Below are 19,750 nucleotides of genomic sequence, written 5' to 3'. Positions count from 1 at the left end.
CTCTGTCTCTGTCTGTCTGTCTGTCTGTCTCTGTCTGTCTCTGTCTCTCTATCTGTCTCTCTCTCTCTCTCTCTCTCTCTCTGTCTGTCTCTGTGTCTCTCTGTCTCTGTCTGTCTGTCTGTCTGTCTCTGTCTGTCTCTGTCTCTCTATCTGTCTCTCTCTCTCTTTCTCTCTCTCTCTCTCTCTTTCTCTCTCTCTCTCTGTCTCTTACCCACACACACACCTGGACCTGGACTCCAGGTTCCTTGAGCTTTCATTGCTTTGCTGGTGGATCAGGACCCACTCGTGGGCAGAGTGGTGGTGGCCGTGATACTAGAGATAGGGATTAAAGCCAGACCCTCTTTTTCTTTTTTAGATTTATTTATTTTATTTATATGGGTACATGGGCTTCAGATCTCATTACAGGTGGTTGTGAGCCACCATGTGGTTGCTGGGAATTGAACTCAGAACCTCTGAAGAACAGTCAGTGTTCTTAACTGCTGAGCTGTCTCTCCAACCCAAACTCAGACCCTCAAACATGCAGAGCAAGCGCTCTACCACTGAGCTACACACACCCCCTTCTTTCTTATTATGGTAAAACACACACAAAATCTCCCACCATAACCACTCTTGCCACACAGTTCAACGGTGTGAAACACGATCCCGTTGCTATGTGACATCACGTCATCACCTTCCAGCCCAACCTTCTCCAGAACACCTTTTATCTTTGTATGCCAGAATACTGTACCCACGGACAGTAATATATCCCCCCGCTCCCGCCCCCCACAGTCCCTAGAAACCATCACCGTTTCTCATCTCTATGGATCAGACTGACCTAGCGGCCTGATGCCGTTGGATGGGATGAGATTGGGGCAGCTTTGGTTCGTCTCTCTGTGGCTTCTTTGGTTAAGCATGCCTTTGGTACTCGCCTATGGGGCTGGGGAGGTGTCTCAGTGTGTGAGAGTACTTACTGTGTAAGCACGAAGACCTGAGTTAGAACTCCCCAGCACATGTAGAAAAAACCTAGCATGGTTAAGTGTGTGTCTGACACTCTAGCACCGTGGGAGTGGTGAGGGAGGGGGAACCAATTTCAGTGAGAGACCCTGTCTTAAAGGCATGTGATAGACAGTGAAAGCAGGTGACACTCAGCATATTCTGGTCTCTCTCCATATATGTGGGTGAGCACACCATCACAAACACACACACACACATATCCACATGCACATGTGTGCATGTGCACATACATGCTTACCCATGTCCTAGCATGGTATCAGACTCCGGTTCCTTTTTAAGGCTGGCTAATATTCCAGTGTCTGTACGTGCTATTTTCTCTGCCTATGTATCTGTTGGTAGACAGGTGGAGTTTTTCCCCATCTACTTGAAGTTTTTGTGTGTTTTCCATGGTGAGGATCAGATCCAGGGGATGCTGTGTGCTGGGCAAGCACTCACCACACTCAGCAGCCCGCCCCCACCCCCAACAGCCCCTAGAAACCATCACCGAGCATGAGCATGGGTACTCGGGTGTCTCATCAAGACGATACACTCTTAGAACGGCTGCCTCGTGCAATTCAGTTGTCTGAGATCCTCACGACACCATTGGTCACAGCGGCTGCACAGTTTGCATCCCCCCAGCGATGTACCAGGCCCCTTCATCCCTCGCCGGCACCTCTCTCCTGTTTAAATATCTGATGGCTGTGTAGTGGGCTCTGGCTGTGGGTTTGATTTGTATTTCCCCAGTGGTTAGCGATGTAGAGTGTCTTTTCTTGTGCTGTTTGGCCATCTGTGTACCTTCTTCAGAAAAATGTCTTTTCAAGTCCTTTGCTCCTTCCTTTTAATTGGACTGTTAGTTTTCTGTTGTTGAGATGCATTTCTTTATTTGTATGGGATATTAATGTCTCATCTGATATAGGGTTGGCAAATTTCCCCTACTTCCAGGCTGTCTTTCTTTCAGCTCTGTGGGGTGTTCGGTTTATCTCTGTTTCCCTCACTCAGGCAGGGCCAGATGGAAACAGTAATGCTTAACTTTCCCACAGCCTTGGCCTGAGGGGAGCCCAGGCCAACCCCAGGGACTTTTGGTAGCCAAGAACGCTTGGTAGAATACCTCAGAAAGCACACGCAAAGCCCCGAGTTCCATCCCAGCATGGGAGGAACAAAGTTCGAGGTTGGTTTTGACGACACAATGAGTTTGAGGCCAGCCTGAGCTACAAGAGACCCTTACCCCAAACAAACAACGAGCTAGAAAACAACAGGGTAGTCTGACCAGTTGATCAGATAGTCATTCAACAAGCAGCCACAAAGGTGGAGGAGTTGTAGAGAGATTTGAGGTGGGGTACAACCCGGGACCACCACTTCTTACACCAGAAGGATCCTGTTAGCAGCTCAATGGGAAACTGCACTCACCTGCTTCTCCAAGCAAGACCTCTCACTCTGGGAATGATGGGAAAAGCTGTTTAGAAATAGCAGTCAGAGCCTGGGTGGTAGACAGGCCTGATTCCTCCTTGGGTCTGGCTCAAGCCAGTCTTACCCTGTGGTGCCATACATCTGGTTCTGCCTCACATCTGTAAGTCAATAATACTTCCACGGGCACAACTTAAGGATTCATTTGCAGGTGTCTGTCCTTGGGCAGTGGTGACCGCCTTCCCAGAGGGACATCCTCTCCTGTGTTTCTCCTGGTGTCTATGCAGGGGGTCTGGCAGGGGAAAGCCCGGCGTGGCTTCTGTTTTAGATTTATTTATTTTATGTGTATGGGTACACTGTAGCAGGCCCCGCTCGCTGTGGTGTAATTCACTGTCACTGTCTTCAGACACACCATAAGAGGGCATCAGATCTCATTACGGGTGGTTGTGAGCCACCATGTGGTTGCTGGGATCCGAACTCAGGACCTTTGGAAGAGCAGTCAGTGCTCTTACCCACTGAGCCATCTTGCCAGCCCCGTGGCTTCTGTTTTAGCAGATTGTCTTCTCTTTGCCACAGTGGGACTCCATCAACGAGGTGGACGAGTCCTTCCGGCCCATCCACACGTACCAAGTGTGCAACGTCATGAGTCCCAACCAGAACAACTGGCTGCGGACAAACTGGGTGCCCAGGGACGGCGCCAGGCGCGTCTACGCCGAGATCAAATTCACCCTGCGTGACTGCAATAGCATCCCTGGGGTACTAGGCACCTGCAAGGAGACCTTCAACCTTCACTACCTGGAATCTGACCGGGACCTGGGGGCCAGCACACAAGAGAACCAGTTCCTCAAGATTGACACCATCGCGGCAGATGAGAGCTTTACAGGCGCAGACCTGGGCGTGCGGAGGCTCAAGCTAAACACGGAGGTGCGTGGCGTGGGCCCGCTCAGCAAGCGTGGCTTCTACCTGGCCTTCCAGGACATAGGTGCCTGCCTTGCCATCCTCTCACTTCGAATCTACTACAAGAAGTGCCCCGCCATGGTACGCAACCTAGCGGCCTTCTCGGAGGCGGTAACCGGGGCCGACTCGTCCTCGCTGGTAGAGGTTCGAGGCCAGTGTGTGCGGCACTCGGAGGAGCGAGACACGCCCAAGATGTACTGCAGTGCCGAGGGTGAATGGCTGGTGCCCATCGGCAAGTGTGTGTGCAGTGCTGGCTATGAGGAGCGGCGCGATGCCTGCATGGGTGAGTGGAACTCAAGGCTGGCTGGGTGACTGGGCTGCAGGTGGCTCCTTCTGGGCAGGGCTGCTGGTGTGTAAGATGTCATCGCCTGCCATCTGGCTCCCTGTCAGCAGATGCACAGGGCATCTGGGGGCTGGGTAACAGCCAGGTGGCCCACCCTGTGACGTTGTTAAAGGGGCCTGTGTGATCGGGTATGCCTTCAGGCATGTCCCTAGGTTTGGAAATGACACTGCTTGCGGTTCTAGGGGCTTCGGAAAAGAATATATTTCATTAAGTGAAGTATTAACTCACTCAGTGCCCGTCACCACCAAATGGAGCAGGAGCTGTCGCTGTCCTGGTTTTGAAGATATGCAGAGGAGAAGCAGTTTGCCCAAGGTCACACAGCCAAGGAGTAGAAAGCTAGGATCTGGGCTCTGGCTCTGATCTCTAGGCTGAAAATCACCAGCCTTCCAACGTGGGGAGTAGAGAGTAGAGTTAGTGTTCTAGGTAAAGACACATACGGAGGGGACATTCCAGCAGGACCACCCAAGGAGAGCAGGCTTGGCCAGACTTGTCATATGGTCCCAGGCCCCTGCTGCCTGTGTTTGGGGGAGCTGGCAAAGTCTTGCTAGGGCCCGCTGAATACCTGAGTGTACCAAGGCTAGGCATAATTGCCAAGGGAGGCCCAGGCATTGTGGTGTATGTGTGTGTGTGTGTGTGAACAAGTGTGCGTGTGCACATATGTGTGTGTGCATGTGCACACATGTGGTCTGTGGACCTAGGTGGGGCCCTGCAGCCTGCCCTGCTGAGAACAAGTGCCTAGGGGCACTTCATGGGCACCAGCTGGGACACCAGCTGGTACGGGGCTCGGCCTGGTTTCTCTGTGCCCTTCTTGGATCCCCTAGGGGCTGGACACATGGCCCCTCTGCCATCAGGGCACAGGCAAGCCTGGCTATGGAGAATTTTGGTTCTGGCTGCAGAGGGTCCAGGGAGGGCCCTCCTTGTGTAGGAATCATGGCGACTCAAGCCTGTCCTCAGACACCTCCTGTAGATCAGGAAAACACACTAGCTCCATGATAGTTTTCCCGATGTTTGCCATATTTAGGGACTTTAATAAATACCCTTAACACATTAGCTCTGATGTTCTTCTGTTGGTCATCTGTGTGCACAGAGATCAGGGTAGGAGGGTCCCGCCTTTGGAAGTCCCCATCCTTATGACAGCCTTCTAAGCGAGGCGCCATCCTCCCCCCACTTTGCAGATGGGACAACCTGAGGCCCTCTGCCATGAGTAGCAGAGTGGATCTGACCCCAGGCTACCTGGCCCCCAAGCCCAGGGCTCTCCCTCCACCCTCAGAACCCTCCTGTCACATTCAACCTACTGGTGATAGGTACAGCCATGCTATAATGACCGGGCAGGCTGACTGGTGATACCTGCCCAGCCCCACCTCAGCTCCAAGCTCGAGATGCCACCAACTCTACAAACAAGCCAGTGAGTCCCACGTGCACCAGGACAAGCCAGCCTGCAGGAAAAACTAGGAAGTTCCCATGTTTGGCAGAGGTGGGGAACCGGGCAGGGCTCTTGGTGGGAATTCCTCAGAGACTGAGAGAGGCCCAGGCCAAGCTTACTGCTTGCTGCTGCCAGCCCATTAATAAAAAATAACAAAGACACATGGGGCAGGGTTAGGGAACCGCAGTGTGTTTTGAGTTTTACATTTAAATCATAATGCAACGTAATTATGCTAGTTGCAAGATAATTACAGGTTTTATAAAAAATATCAATTCACAGTGCACTGCAGGCAGAGAGATGGGGATGGGCTGTGGGTTTGAGTCCCACGTAGAGGGACATTCCCCAGCCCTGATGGTGGCATCTGTGTCTGTGTCGCCGAATCTGGAAGGAGCCACGTGGGTTCCACACTGAGACCTTCACAGAGGGAGCCCAGGCCAGCGGCCTTGCCTGGGTCTCTGTCTGGAGACTGTAAACTCGGCCATGGCTTCTCAGGTGACTAGGTGAGATTTCTCTCTGACTTCAAAGCTGGTCCAATTTACCACTGAAAGAAAGAGGCCCAGAGAGGTAAACTTACTGGCCCGGGGACACACAGGAAGGACTGGTAGGTGGGTAGACTTCCGATCTTTGGCATCCCCTGAGCAGGAAGCAGTAACCTCCTTAGTCCCTTGCCTGCACGCGTCCCCTCCCCCAACTCCTCCAGCAAGCAGAGGGGCCTTGGAGCATCATCCCCACCCTGAGCGCGGCAGGGAGAGTCTGAAAGTCTTCAGTCCTGGTTACTGTCCTTCCCGTCACCTGGATGCGAATGTAAATCACCCTCGGGGGCCCTAATCATCTTTCTATAAATATCAGAGGCTCGTTCGGAGGGGAGCGGGGACGACGGGCGCTTTTGCCTTCCTGCCTGTGTTTAAAATCTGATTTAGAATTAATTTCCTTTGGTCGACCACGGGCGGGCACCTTATTTGTCAAATCTCGGGCTTCGTGCAGGGGGAGCAGAGAGGTGGCTGAGGCTGCAGGCAGTTGCCGGCCTGACAGGCAGCCCGGGCAAGGTGCCCTCGGTGGGGCAGCGGCCTCTTCTGGCCCAGAGCCTGCAGCTCCAGGCCTGGACCACAACGGAAGTCCCCCTGGGTTACGGGGCAGGACCAGACTGCAGCCCGGAGTGCCTCCATCTGTCCCAGTCACTAATTCGTAGCCCAGCCTCCAGAATCCAGGGCTCCCTGAGGCCCGGTGATTAGTATTCTTATTAAAGATGATTTTATTTTCAAGGCGTGGATTAATATGGCCTTGACACGTGATAGCCATATTGGGTATTAACGGAGCAAGAGGGAACTGGGAGCACAGGAAGACACAGCCACCTCTAAGCTCTACACCAGGAGGCGAGCCGGATAGGGGCCTCGCTGGAAGGTGGCCCCCACCCCCAACTGGCTTTGCATCAGCCCTGGGCTGAGAAGCTGGGGGTTAAGGCTGCAGCTCTCTGAGGGTGTTTTCTCTTCTGCGAAAGGATCCTATGGGCTGGGGTCCAGTGCAGTAACAGAGCGCTTGCCAAGCCTGTGCATGGCCCCGGGTTCTAGTCCCAGAACAGTCAGATGCTCACATATAAGATGCCGATTGCATCTAGTGCGAGGTGCTGCCAGATCCTGATGCTCAGGTGACCACAGCCCCAAACTGCTACTATTGCTATCCCCATTTTACAAATGCCCTGCCACACCAAGATGTCCCACAGAATTACTTGTCTGTCCCTCGTTGCTCCGAAGGTTCCCTGGGCAGAGCCAGCTTCTCTAATCTAGTTTGTAGTGGAGGGGCAGGGGAGTGGGGGATGGGTAGAGGGGTGCCAGCCCACCACAGGGGTCTACCCAGCACAGTGAGGGCACTGTTACTCAGCACAGCCACAGGTCCAGCATAGAGATGCCGAGCCCCCTGCTGACTCAGGAGCTTATGTCCCACCTGCATCCCAAGACAGGCTCCCCGTGCCCTGATCCCAAGTGGAATCAAGTCTGAACCTTCTTGGGGTCCCGTAGAATGGAGCAGGTGCTTCAAAGCACAGGCGTATTGTGCCCTTGCCTAACCGCTGCTAAGCCCCTTCCAATGCTGCGGTCCCGTGGCCCCGAAACCACTTGAGAGCTGTCCTATCCCCTGGCTCTCCTTCTCACCAGATTGTAGAATTTTAGAAATTTGCTTGGCTTTAGCTTGAATAATAAAGAGATCCGATTGGCATCCACAAGGCGCCGTGCTCTGAAATGACATTCTTAAATAAAACTTCTCTGGGGGACTGGCTTTTCCAGAATGGGATTTAGCATGGAGAGAATCCAGTGAGTCTGCGGCTGTCCCCGTGACTGAGGAGTTCCACTGTGACAGAGCTGGAAGCAACCTGGCTGGTATCACTGGGTCCGCCTGACCCTCTCGAGTGGTCGGTCGGCCACACAATACCGCTCCAGAGCAGACTAATCCTCACCTCCCGTGGGTCTGCCCGTGAGGACCTCCCAGTCAGGAGGAGAGACTGCTAGGTGATGGAAGATACAGGGACAGGCACAGTCATTTCCATGTGTCACAGAGAGTGCCAGCAGTGTTGTCACAGAGGACCAGTTGGAAGAGATCCAGAAGAAGGGGTTCATCACATGGCTAGGCAAGAAAAGGCACCCTGAGAAGAAGCCCAACATGTGCAAAGGCTCCGGGGTCTGTAACATGTGAGAATGGCCAGAGCCCTGTGTGGCCTGAGGATGGGAGGCTGAGGTAGAGAGAGAGCCAGCAGGGATTCCTGACTTGATCTGACTTGATATCCACCCTCCATCCTTGGGGAGGGGGCTTCTGCCACTGCTCTCCAGGACCCTCTTGCCCTCTTGAGTATGATCTGATCATGGTTGCCAGCATCTCCTCCCCCAGCATGGTGGAAGGCGGGCTGGGCAGTTCAATTCATGAATGTCCTCTGGCTCTGAAAAGGGCCTGGTCGTGGGTCCTGCTCCTAAGTGATCTAACCATCAACTGACTGAAGAGGCAGGTGGGCTGGAGGTCCTGTTGGAGGTCCCTCAGATGAGGTGGGGCTGGAGGTCCTGTTGGAGGTCACTCAGATGAGGTGGAGCAGGTGGCAGGTCCAGCAGGAGACAAGTAGCTGTCAGAGGTGACAGGGTGGCAGGTGCTGGTGTCAGGTTAACTGGGGGGACTTGTGAATCCTGAATCTTGGCTACCTCCAGGTTTATGGCGAGGCTGGGGAGCTGGCTTAAATGGGAGAGGGTCCCTGTTTGTCCAAGTTTGGCACCAGGTCGCGCATGGCTCCTTTCTTACTCGTCCAAGTCACACAGCCATGGCTTTAGTCATTGTACCTGGGATTGGTGGCTGCATGGGCCACCAATGTCAGAATCTGAGGCCGAGGAGAGTGGGTGATTTGAGATCAGAGGTGGGACTTTGGGGCGTCCACTTCGGGTTTGGAACTCATATCCAGGTCTTAGCTCGGCTCCGTGCAACCCTGTGGAAGTCAAACGCTCCGTCTACACTCTGCCTCCGCCCCATTCGATGGTGAGCATAGCAATATTGTGTTACAGAGCGGAAGCTGCATCCCTCCAGGACACACACACAGACACACACACACACACACACACACACACACACATTAGGAAGCTCAAGGGGAGTCCCACCCTGACACAGTGGTGGGTGCCCAGCTTGCTATAGCTGCCTTCTCCTCCACAGCCTGTGAGCTGGGCTTCTACAAGTCAGCCCCCGGGGACCAGCTGTGTGCCCGATGCCCACCCCACAGCCATTCTGCCACCCCTGCGGCCCAGGCCTGTCGTTGTGACCTCAGCTACTATCGTGCGGCCTTGGACCCACCATCGGCAGCCTGCACTCGTGAGTACTGCCTCGAACCCTCTCCTGATAGGGCCCTCCAGGGTTCTGGAGCTAGGTTTCTATGAAGTAAGGATGAGTTGGTATGCAGGGGAAGGGTGTCTGGGACTACAGCAGGAAGCTTGGCATGTTGGAGCATTGTTGTGGTTCCCTGCCATCTCTTCAGGGACACCCAAGAGGTTCCTTCCATACTTGCCTCAGCCTTTCAGGTGTGCCTTGCGCCTGGTGAGGGCATGGATCTGTGTGCATGTGCCCTGTGTGCCTGAGGGGTCTCTGGGGACCGTAGGAAACTCCTGGCACTACTGTTGCTCTTGGCCCTACCCCTCAGCCTTTCCTGGCCAGGGGCTTGACAGGGCCCTGCCCTCAATGCCTGATACAGAGGCCTGAGCAGTTTGACCCCGAAGCTGCTGCCTAGACCTCTCCCCTCTTGTCCTTCTCATGGCCACCTAGCCCTAGGCTCCCCACACAGGCAGGGTCAGTCCTTGAAATCCTTCACACCCATAGGTGCCATATATGAAGGTGCTAGCCATCCTTCCTTAGAGGTTCTTGCCCAGACTGGAGCTTTGTCCTGATGTGGGATCTGCTGGGACAGAAGGAATTCCTCCTCGTGAGGTGAACCCAGCTCTCAGTCCCAGGCATGTGCACACATTGGCTAGACTCTGGCTCCTTCCCAAGACCAAATACAGGGCCCAAAGCTGCCTGTCAGCTTTAGCCCATAAGCCGGGGCTTTTGGTATCTGGTACCTTTGGCTTGGAAAGTCTTTGCATACTTCAAGAGCCCTGAGAACCTTTCAGGAGTAGTTCTGAGAACATTTGTGCTTCGAGTCTCTCAAGGCCAAGCTCTCCAGCCTGTAATTCCGAGCCCTGGGGTGCTCTGCCTGACCCCATGCCCTTTCAGTTCATCCCCCATGACTCAACCCCCATGACACTTCTACCCAGCCCCACCATCAGCCCAACCAAGGGACCACCGGCCCCACTGTCCAGAGTCTGTAATGGCTGGCCTGGGCCCATATAGGCAGGCATGTGTGGTACCCCACAGCCTGGTGGCTACACAGCAGGCTTCTCGTACCACAGAGAATGCCCAGTGACATTTTTATTAGCAAAAGGATGCAGGGATGGAAGAGGTGGACACGACTAGATGGTTTACACATAGTATGGGTCCTGTGGTAGGCACCCCAGGACTGTGCAGTGTTCCTCCAACTATACAGGTAGGAATTGTAAGAACACATATTACGGCTTGGGAACTCAGGTTCCTGTCCCAGACCCGGCACAGCCCTGGGACTTCTGAAGATTAGAAGAGATGTGATTTCTTAGTTAAGAGACCCCAGATACGATGGGGATCCTGGGCCAGCCCCACCCCAACTTAATGCTCTCTGCCCCTAGGGCCGCCCTCAGCACCAGTGAACCTGATCTCCAGCGTAAATGGAACGTCTGTGACCCTGGAGTGGGCCCCTCCTCTGGACCCAGGTGGCCGCAGCGACATCACCTACAACGCAGTATGCCGCCGCTGCCCCTGGGCCCTGAGCCACTGTGAGGCTTGTGGGAGTGGAACTCGCTTCGTCCCACAGCAAACCAGCCTGGCACAGGCCAGCCTGCTGGTGGCCAACCTGCTGGCCCACATGAACTACTCCTTCTGGATAGAGGCGGTCAACGGTGTCTCCAACCTGAGCCCAGAGCCCCGCAGCGCTGCTGTGGTCAACATCACCACGAACCAGGCAGGTAGGCGGAGCAGCCCCCGGGGACCCCCACTCGCTCCCCCGCCCCCAGCCGTTGTTCCTTTTGGCCCTTCCTTCCCTCCAAGACCCGAGCAGGAGATCATTTTGCCAATAGGAAAGCAGAACTCAGCCTGAGACTGGGAGTATCCCAGAAAACACAGAGGCAGTCTTCAGGTGTGCATCATAAGGCTGGATGCTAGAACTTCCCCTGGTTATAGCTCTGCTTTTTCTCTTGTGCAGTGGAAGTAACACTGCCTGCCTTCCATACTGTGGAGGCTTAGAGAGAGGGGAGAGCACTCAGTCCAGCACCGGACACCAGAGTCTAACCTTAAGCCCAGGCCGCCCTTGCACTCGTCCTGGCTCAGCCTCCCGATGCTGAGGTGACAGATGTGCATCACCACTCCCAGCTTACACAGGGCTTAGTATCGAACCCACTGCTTCACACATGCCAAGCAAACACCCCACCAGCTAAGCCACGTCCCCGCCCCTAGATGTCATCACTTCAGAGCCACGTGGTTAGGCCATATTGGGACCATGGCCATTCACATATTTCTGGTCAGTCAGAGTGTGTTCAGCCCATGAAGGCTCTTTCCAAACTCTGAGGGGTCCTGCCTGTTGTGTGGTAGCCTAAAGAGCAGCCAGGAGCGGCTTTCTATGACTAGTCACTCTAGAACATTCCCAGAACCCTCAGCTCCCCCTGCCCCCCATCTTCTCTCTAGCATATATAGGCATGTTTCAGAACCCCCCTGTTACCACATAGAAAGTAGAGGTCAGGACCCCAGTGAGCAGCCTCTAGGGGAGTCCAGCACCCGTTCTCCCAGTGGACCAGTGACATCTATCCAGGACACACCTTGCCCCACACCTTCCATCCTCTTGTCCAGCAATATTCAAGAGCAACGGACCTGTGCCTGGGTTCCCAGTCCTGCCCTGCCACCCCTCTGCGGGAGCATGAGAGCAGGTGGCTGGCTGGCCCAGGGTGGGGCACCTGGACAGTACCCACGTTACAGCGAGACGCGCCACTACCCCGCCGCACGTCACCCACCCCGGGCCTCAGGCGCTGCCCCTGTCCACAGACCTTCCCTCTCACAAGCTTCTCACAGAGCTACCTCAACCACATCGGCCAGTCTCGTCCCTATCTTGGCACCATGGCCAAATGCAGCGGGTGCCTCTCCCCGTTCTGTACCCCTGCCCATCTGCCTGCCAGCCCTGGTCTCCTTTGAGCGGCCTGCAGAGACTGCCATGAGTGACTTAGCAGGTCCTAACTAGTGAGAGAGGAGGCCACCGCACAGCTGCGAGCTCCCACACCCAATTCCCTCATTTCAGCTATCCCTGTAGGAGTATCTTGATTCTTCATGTCAGAGTCTCTAGTAGCAGCAGCATGTATTAGGCACCACTGTATGTAGCCCCTGCCTTCGGTGAGCACCTAGGCACGCTGGAGCAACAGGACTCCTAGACACAGGAAGAACTGGCCTGTTCGGGTCTCGCTCTGCAGTCCAGGCTGGCCTTGAATTCATGTTGATTGACTTGTCTCCACCCCGAGTACAGGGATTGCAGGTGGGAGCCATCATTCCCAGCTTACTTCACTGTTTGGCCTTGGGTGTAGCTAAATGTGACCTTCAAGCATACTTGGGAGAGCAGATAAAGCCAGGGGTAGGGGACAGGGCACCTCCTGTGATCAAAGAATCCTTGAACATACACAGGCCTGCTCAGCTCCTGCCCCTCGCTGTCCAGAGCTGCCCCAGTCAGAACTTCAGCCCAGAGTCCTTCCTCAGACATAACTGAGACCCCGCTACATCCAGACCTCTGCTTAGGGTGAAGGCCCTGGGTGTGTAACTAGGCCTGAAACTGGCCCCGAGGAATGACCCAGGAGGCAGCCAGTGCCTCTCCAGGACACTGGAGACCACCTTGGGGCTGCAGACTCTCTTGGTGTAGAAGCAGGAGGGTCGACAAGCTGAGCCTGGGGTCCCAGAAGAGCCTGGGAAACACTGGGCAGAGGCCTGGGCTTGGCCAATGCTGGGCCTGATGGGTAGCTGCCACCCCAGCCCCGTCCCAGGTGGTGGTGATCCGGCAGGAGCGGGCTGGGCAGACCAGCGTGTCACTCCTGTGGCAGGAGCCAGAGCAGCCCAACGGCATCATACTGGAGTACGAGATCAAGTACTACGAGAAGGTTTGAGAAAGTTCCCAGAGGTGGGTGGGTGGGTGAGGAGCTACCAGGGAACTGTGGGCAGTGAGGAGGGCCTCAGAGCCCCATGGCTTCACTGCTGTCACCTTCTCTGGGCAGGATAAGGAGATGCAAAGCTACTCTACCCTCAAGGCTATCACCACCCGAGCCACCGTGTCAGGCCTCAAACCAGGCACTCGCTACGTGTTCCAGGTCCGAGCCCGCACCTCGGCAGGCTGTGGCCGCTTCAGCCAGGCCATGGAGGTGGAGACCGGAAAACCCAGTAAGTGCAAGGAGGGGGAGGGCTAGGGAGCCCCACTGGTGAGACCAGGGGGAGGGAGAGCAAGGGAAAGTCAGTTAGCTACACCTGGCTGGGCCCGCCCTCGAGACCCCTGATCTCAGTATCCCATGCAGTGGGATGTCTTTACCAGCAGGAAGTGAAGCTCAGTGCAGTCACCTGCGAGCCTCTCCCGAGCCTGAGTGAGGCCTTTGCCAGGTGGCCCTATAGGTGCTCTAGGGATACCTCTAAGAAGCTCAGAGAGCCTCCACAGCGTCTGTGATCCACGGCATTCACATCACTAGGGGCTTTATTGGACACCCTAGTCCCGGGGTAGGTGCCCTGCATCAGAAACCCTGAGAAGCTAAAAATCAGAAACCTAGAAGTTAAAGGCTGGTCTATTTGCCTTCCTCTGGCTCCAGTCAGCCAGCCTCCCACAATGTGGGGCAGGTGAAGTGCCTACCTGGCCTCCCTTTGCCACCTACGCGTCCTAAGTATTCATAGGTCACCTTGAGACTGAGGGTGGCAATCCTGACCCTCCCATTCCATTTATCCGGTGGCTGCCAGTAAGTAAGAGACTCTGGTGACAGTTCTCAGAGACTCCGGTAAGCCGCAGATAGTGCCAGGCCCTACTTTAGACGGCTCAGAAGGATCCCCTGAGTCTAACACTCACATCTCTCAACACACTCCTGGTGCTGTGAGATTGACAGGCAGCATGGGTGGTTTTCAGCTCTTCTTTGTTTGGGTCAAGAAAGGGCAAGTGATTGTCACCAGCATGCTCAGCTCGCACGGTTCCTGGAAACCAGCAGCTTCCGCAGCGGGAAGCCAGGCAGCCCAGCTGCAGGGACTCTAAGGGAAGCCTAGTGCAGGGTGGGGTGGGATCAGAGCCGGCTGGTGGCTGCAAAGGGCCTTCCTTCCTGCAGGGCCCCGCTACGACACTCGGACCATCGTCTGGATCTGCCTGACACTCATCACGGGCCTGGTGGTGCTCCTCCTGCTTCTCATCTGCAAGAAGAGGTAGGTGCTCCACCTACCCCAGCCTCACCCCAGCCACAACCCAGACACCACCGCTCTTCTAAGCCACAATCCAGCCAGGCCCAACCACACACAACCGTGCCCAGCCACAGCCCGGCCCCACCCAGCCACAACCCAGCCTCGCCCAGCCCCAGCCACCCTAACCACACCAGCCACACTGAGGCCAGGAATAGGAAGGGACCTGCCAGGGTGGCCCAGACGCCTGGAAGCCATGCCTCTGCAAATGTGGCCTGTGTGACGGTCAGTTGTAGATTATATGTCTAAAACTGAAGACTGAGTCTAAGAACAAGGACCTTCCCCTGCAGACTTACTCAGGGACAAGAGCCAACCTGTTCGGAAAAGAGCACCCTGACTCGCCTTCTGATTGAGTCTAGGGTGGCCTGTTCCCAGGGGGGTGATGACCGACCGCCTCACCTCCACCCCCATGCAGGCACTGCGGCTATAGCAAGGCTTTCCAGGACTCGGATGAAGAGAAGATGCATTACCAGAATGGGCAGGGTGAGTGCGCAGGCTGGCCTCAGCAGGGCCCAGTGCAGGCCTGGCTTGTCCAGGTGTCTATAAGAAAGGCCAGGCAGGGCCCAGAGACTAAAGCTAGCCATCCCAGAGGCCAGCCCCACTTGCCAGCTGACAGCACCCCAGGGATGCCCAAGGCTGTTTGGGCAGGGAAAGGCACAGCCATGTCCACTCATACATAGTTCATGCATGATTTCTCTAGTGGGTGTTTGAGCTGTGTGAACAATGGCCCCTGCTACAGTGAGCTTTCCTCCAGGATCCTGTACAGACTCCAGGAAACAGGGGAGACATGGGGGACCTCCTCCATCCCGGCGCTGTGCCCATTAACGTCAATCAGAATACTCATTCCCACTAGGCTCAAGGCAGCCCTGGATTTTTAGCCATTTTCTAGTGACCCACCTTCAGGCAAAGCTGGCGCATGTGAACTCCTTTTCTTAATGGCGTTAGCACCATAAGAACAATGCTAAGGTCACAGAGACTTGGGGGATTGGGGGGCAAAGAACAGCATACAGGTCAGAATTAACCAGCGACCCAGTACACAGAATCAGAGCCTCGCCATAGGCTTCTTGCCTGTGGGGTAAGCACTGTGGGGTCCCTGCTGTTTAGCACCGTATCTAGGGATTCACAGAGACACCCTATATCCCCTAGGGAATATTGGGAGAGGGAACTTCCTCCCGTCCTGATTGAGGGCCCTTCTCCTTGACTCCTCAGCACCCCCACCTGTCTTCTTGCCCTTGAACCACCCTCCGGGGAAGTTCCCAGAAACCCAGTTCTCTGCCGAGCCCCACACCTATGAGGAGCCAGGTCGGGCAGGCCGAAGCTTTACCCGAGAGATCGAGGCATCCAGGATCCACATTGAGAAGATCATAGGCTCTGGTGAGCCTCAGAGGCTAGGAGGGAGGGGACCCTGACCAGAGGGACAGGGACATGGGAGCACCTGGTGCTGGAGGCTTGGAGAGAGTGGGCCTGCATGGGAGATGGGTCCCACTGCTGCTTCTTCCTTCCCTGCCCTACAGGGGAGTCAGGAGAAGTGTGCTATGGGAGGCTGCAGGTGCCAGGACAGCGGGACGTGCCTGTGGCCATCAAGGCTCTCAAAGCCGGCTACACGGAGAGACAGAGACAAGACTTCTTGAGCGAGGCAGCCATCATGGGCCAATTTGACCACCCTAACATCATCCGCCTTGAGGGTGTGGTCACCCGTGGTAGGTGTCAGCCAAGGTCAGCTTCCCCTTATGGGACACTCCTATCCAGATAGGGATCAGGTCTATCCCTTGGGACATCTTGACCCTGTCACTATGTCTCAGGTCCCTAGATAACCCTGGAGTGCTCAGAGCTCACGACCCCAGTGGGACCCTAAAGGCTGACCTGACTCCCGGGTGGGCATATGTTCTTATGGTCCCTGATCAGCAGCCCTGGCCACCCACACACCAGACCTTCATCTCCCCTTCCCTGCTCAGGCCGTCTGGCAATGATTGTGACTGAATACATGGAGAATGGCTCTCTGGATGCCTTCCTCAGGGTATGTCTGTCCCGCTTAAGGGAAGGGTGGACATCCATCATTACCAGCCACACAGGAAGGGCATGCTCACTTGCTATGCACACATGGGATTCAGTCTGTCTATTGAGTAAATCTTTCACCCACTGGAGCTAGCATCTCACATACATGGGGAAGAGGCGACTATGAAGGCGGATTCTCGAGAACCGGTTGATCAAGTTGCTTTCTGGCCCTCAACCATGAAGGCCCCAGTGTTGCAAGGGCCCCTACTGCCCCACTCCACGCTAGGGTGTCCCATGCCACCTTCACTACCATCGGGGAGGAGGTGGTAACATTTCCAGCCCCCACTCCTGGGTATTCACTGAGGGCTCTCAGACCTGGAACTTAACCTTTCTGGGCCTCCATCCCCTGAGAGGAGACACTTCCAGGAGCCCGTGTAAGCAACCAGACACCTCACTTTGTCTGCTGCAGTCACTTCTGACCTCTAGGGCATTGTGGGAGATTTCCCAGTCCTGGGCCAGGCACTGTCCCAAAAGCCCACACACCACTCTGTATCCCCTTGCAGACCCACGATGGGCAGTTCACCATTGTGCAGCTAGTGGGCATGCTCAGAGGGGTGGGCGCTGGCATGCGCTACCTCTCAGACCTGGGCTACATTCACCGTGACCTGGCCGCCCGCAATGTCCTGGTAGATGGCCGTCTGGTGTGCAAGGTGTCAGACTTTGGGCTCTCAAGGGCTCTGGAGGACGACCCTGAAGCTGCCTACACCACTGCGGTACGTTGCCAACATCCTCCTGTGAGCAGGGGTGTGGACAAGGCTTTACAATTATACGCTTAGTGGGCAGCCAGCCATCTTCTAAGGTGTTCTTTGCAACATAGCATGTCCTTTCAGGGTGCTTCATGCTTGTCTGGCTTATTTTTTTCTATTGGCTCAGGGTGGTGGGTTCCCCTAGAACATGTGCTCTTGGAGGGTGGGCTGGGACTATGGGACAGGCCAACTAGCCCCTCAACCTTTTCCTATCCATCCCAGGGAGGGAAGATCCCTATTCGATGGACAGCACCAGAGGCCATTGCCTTCCGCACTTTCTCCTCAGCCAGTGATGTGTGGAGCTTTGGTGTGGTCATGTGGGAGGTTCTGGCCTATGGTGAACGGCCCTACTGGAACATGACCAACCAGGATGTGAGTCTGGGGCCCAGGGTTGGGGTGCAGCTGTGGGTCCTCCATAGGGAACACAGCCTGAGCCCAACACTGTGTCCTCACCAAGGTCATCAGCTCTGTGGAGGAGGGTTATAGACTTCCAGCGCCCATGGGTTGCCCACGTGCCCTGCACCAACTCATGCTGGACTGCTGGCACAAGGACCGTGCCCAGCGGCCTCGCTTCTCTCATGTCGTGAGCGTTCTGGATGCCCTGGTCCACAGCCCTGAGAGCCTCAGGGCCACAGCCACAGTCAGCAGGTACCAGAAGCCTGCACCAGCCCTACTGCCCCCTTTTCTGAGTCCAGCTTTGCAAATCCTCTACCTTATGTAAGGCTGGGATTGGGGGAGAGAGTGGCCAGTGTCCATGTCCTGAGCAAAGGCAGAGGTCCCCCCCTACCCCTGACAAGCTACTTACTGAACTCTCTGCTCCCAGGTGCCCACCCCCTGCCTTCGCCAGGAGCTGTTTTGACCTCCGAGCAGGCGGAAGTGGGAATGGGGACCTCACTGTGGGGGACTGGCTGGACTCCATCCGAATGGGCCGGTACCGGGACCACTTTGCAGCTGGCGGGTACTCCTCCCTTGGCATGGTGCTTCGCATGAACGCCCAGTGAGTGATAGGGAGGGAAAGAGGGTACAGGGCCATTCAGGGGTGGGCCATGGACTCCCTTCCCAGCTCCCAGGCTCATAAAGCCAAACCAGTGGACCTCACTTCCTTCACAGGGATGTGCGCGCACTCGGCATCACCCTCATGGGACATCAGAAGAAGATCCTTGGGAGCATCCAGACCATGAGGGCCCAGCTGAGCAGCACCCAGGGGCCCCGCAGGCACCTCTGACCCATGGCCACTTGGCACTGGTCATACCAGCTGTCGGGCTCCACGGGGCCCCCCAGCAGTCAGGGTAGCCCCAGAGCAATACCACAGGACCTAGAGTGACAGGGGTCAGCACCTGGGACAAGGACCTTGGTGCTCCGGGTAGAGAGGACACCTGCCCTCTGAAGGCAGGCACAGGACCTTGTGTCTTCCAGAGCCTGGGGCCTCCGACACCAGAAGCCAATGGTGACATCACTCACCTAGCTGTGGGTGCCTGCATGCATGCATAGGGTTGATGGTATGGGGGTGTTCCACAAGGTCCTGGCAGCTGATGTGTAATCATGTCTCTGTTCCCCGTCGGGCCCTAGCGCAGACATGTGCAGGTTACCATGTGTGTGCTTATCTACTAGGGCAGGAGCCACACGGGTGTGACTGCAGAGAACACGTCATGAATGAGGAGACATGGCAGAGTGTCAGAGCAGGGAATCTGAGCTGACACTGCCCAGCTCCCAGGACCTGTGGAGATCAGACAGTGCCTGCAGGCTGGAGCCCAGGCTGCTTCTGAACCACACCAGCACCAGGCCCACCGTCCAGCCTGGGTGAACCTTCCATGACTATATCTCAGGTCCAGGACTCCTTCCTACTTTGGAGGGCAGGGCCACCTGCAGCCTCTGCCCGGCTCCTCCTGCTACTCAACAGGAAAACAGGGTTCCTGGCCAGTCCCTCTGGCCACCTTCCGTAGAGGATCACAGCAGAGCGTGAGATGCCTGGCCATCAGCTCTCATGGCTGTGATGCCTCTGTCCAATGTCTCACTGCCCGTCCCTGCCACCCCTGCCCATGCTGGGAACAGGAGCATGGGGTAGACTCTCAAGCCCCAAACCCACCCCTTCCTATACCAGATAGGTATGCCCAGAGAAGAGGATGCCTTGCCTGAGGTCACATGACAACCAAATTTCAGAGTTGGGGTTCTTGCGCCCCCAGCCGTGGTCTGTTCTGCCCAAGCCCCGCCCCCAGACAGCTAGGATGGGAGGGGCCTGGGGAGCTCACCGCCACAGGCTGATAACCCCCTTACGGCCCACCAGGGTATGTAAATATCTTTTTTTCTACCATGTCAGAATATTTTTTTCCTCACTCCTGACAATGCAAAAATGGTCTTCAAAGCACATACAGCACCCCGGGTGAGAGAGCCCCATCCTGGGGGAGGCAGGGTCCAAGGAGCCCCAGCCCAGAGGACAGGGCGGCCCCCTCCCCTGCCCATCCCTGCCCACAGCCAGCACAGCACCCCGCGAGACACCAGCACTGAGCCCCCTCCCTCCTGCAATAATTCGGGGGCCTCAGCCCCACCCAGGTGCCGCGGCCAGCTCCTGCACTTCTATATATTATGGTACTATGTAGCCGAGCTGCCCTTCCTTCCTATGGAAGTGGGAAACATGGTCAGGACACGAGGGGTGGGGACACTCACCCAGTGTCTGGGCTTAGGATCCTCAGGCAAGGCCCCTGGGGTGGGTCCTCCTTGGGGCTCCTGGGGCCTCTCTGTGGTTCCCATCCTGAGTCTGGAATTACTTGTGATGAGAATAAATACTGTCTCATCTTTGCCTGTGCATCCTGTTTTTTT

General features: G+C 55.9%; 1 protein-coding gene and 1 long non-coding RNA gene across 4 annotated transcripts in view; one reads left to right on the top strand and one right to left on the bottom strand.

The window, feature by feature from the left end:
• Epha8 (EPH receptor A8) overlaps positions 1 to 19,736 on the top strand; it is a 27,751-nt gene extending 8,015 nt beyond the window's left edge. Inside the window, exons 3-17 of one of the 3 annotated variants that reach the window (XM_031379117.1) lie at positions 2,953 to 3,616; positions 8,778 to 8,933; positions 10,313 to 10,648; positions 12,687 to 12,811; positions 12,926 to 13,088; positions 14,006 to 14,099; positions 14,548 to 14,615; positions 15,342 to 15,506; positions 15,647 to 15,832; positions 16,088 to 16,149; positions 16,691 to 16,900; positions 17,156 to 17,305; positions 17,391 to 17,581; positions 17,757 to 17,930; positions 18,044 to 19,736. In XM_031379117.1, coding sequence (XP_031234977.1) covers positions 2,953 to 3,616; positions 8,778 to 8,933; positions 10,313 to 10,648; positions 12,687 to 12,811; positions 12,926 to 13,088; positions 14,006 to 14,099; positions 14,548 to 14,615; positions 15,342 to 15,506; positions 15,647 to 15,832; positions 16,088 to 16,149; positions 16,691 to 16,900; positions 17,156 to 17,305; positions 17,391 to 17,581; positions 17,757 to 17,930; positions 18,044 to 18,158 — 2,859 coding nt within the window. In that variant the 3' untranslated portion in view covers positions 18,159 to 19,736. Of the gene's footprint in view, positions 1 to 2,952; positions 3,617 to 8,777; positions 8,934 to 10,312; positions 10,649 to 11,967; positions 12,199 to 12,686; positions 12,812 to 12,925; positions 13,089 to 14,005; positions 14,100 to 14,547; positions 14,616 to 15,341; positions 15,507 to 15,646; positions 15,833 to 16,087; positions 16,150 to 16,690; positions 16,901 to 17,155; positions 17,306 to 17,390; positions 17,582 to 17,756; positions 17,931 to 18,043 lie in introns of those variants that run through there. The other 2 variants (XR_004121140.1, XR_004121139.1) reach the window with 2 other exon arrangements.
• Positions 5,273 to 7,584, bottom strand: LOC116096873. The gene is made up of 2 exons (XR_004121141.1): positions 7,247 to 7,584; positions 5,273 to 5,640 (listed from the first exon to the last, which is right to left on the bottom strand). It is a non-coding gene; the product is annotated as an uncharacterized LOC116096873 (long non-coding RNA).
• Positions 19,737 to 19,750: the final 14 nt, after the last annotated feature.

Source organism: Mastomys coucha, unplaced genomic scaffold (genome assembly GCF_008632895.1).
Source record: "Mastomys coucha isolate ucsf_1 unplaced genomic scaffold, UCSF_Mcou_1 pScaffold18, whole genome shotgun sequence".
Taxonomy (NCBI): Eukaryota; Metazoa; Chordata; class Mammalia; order Rodentia; family Muridae; genus Mastomys; species Mastomys coucha.
The sequence above is the reverse complement of the archived record's forward strand: the minus strand, read 5'-3'. Positions and strand labels throughout refer to the sequence as shown.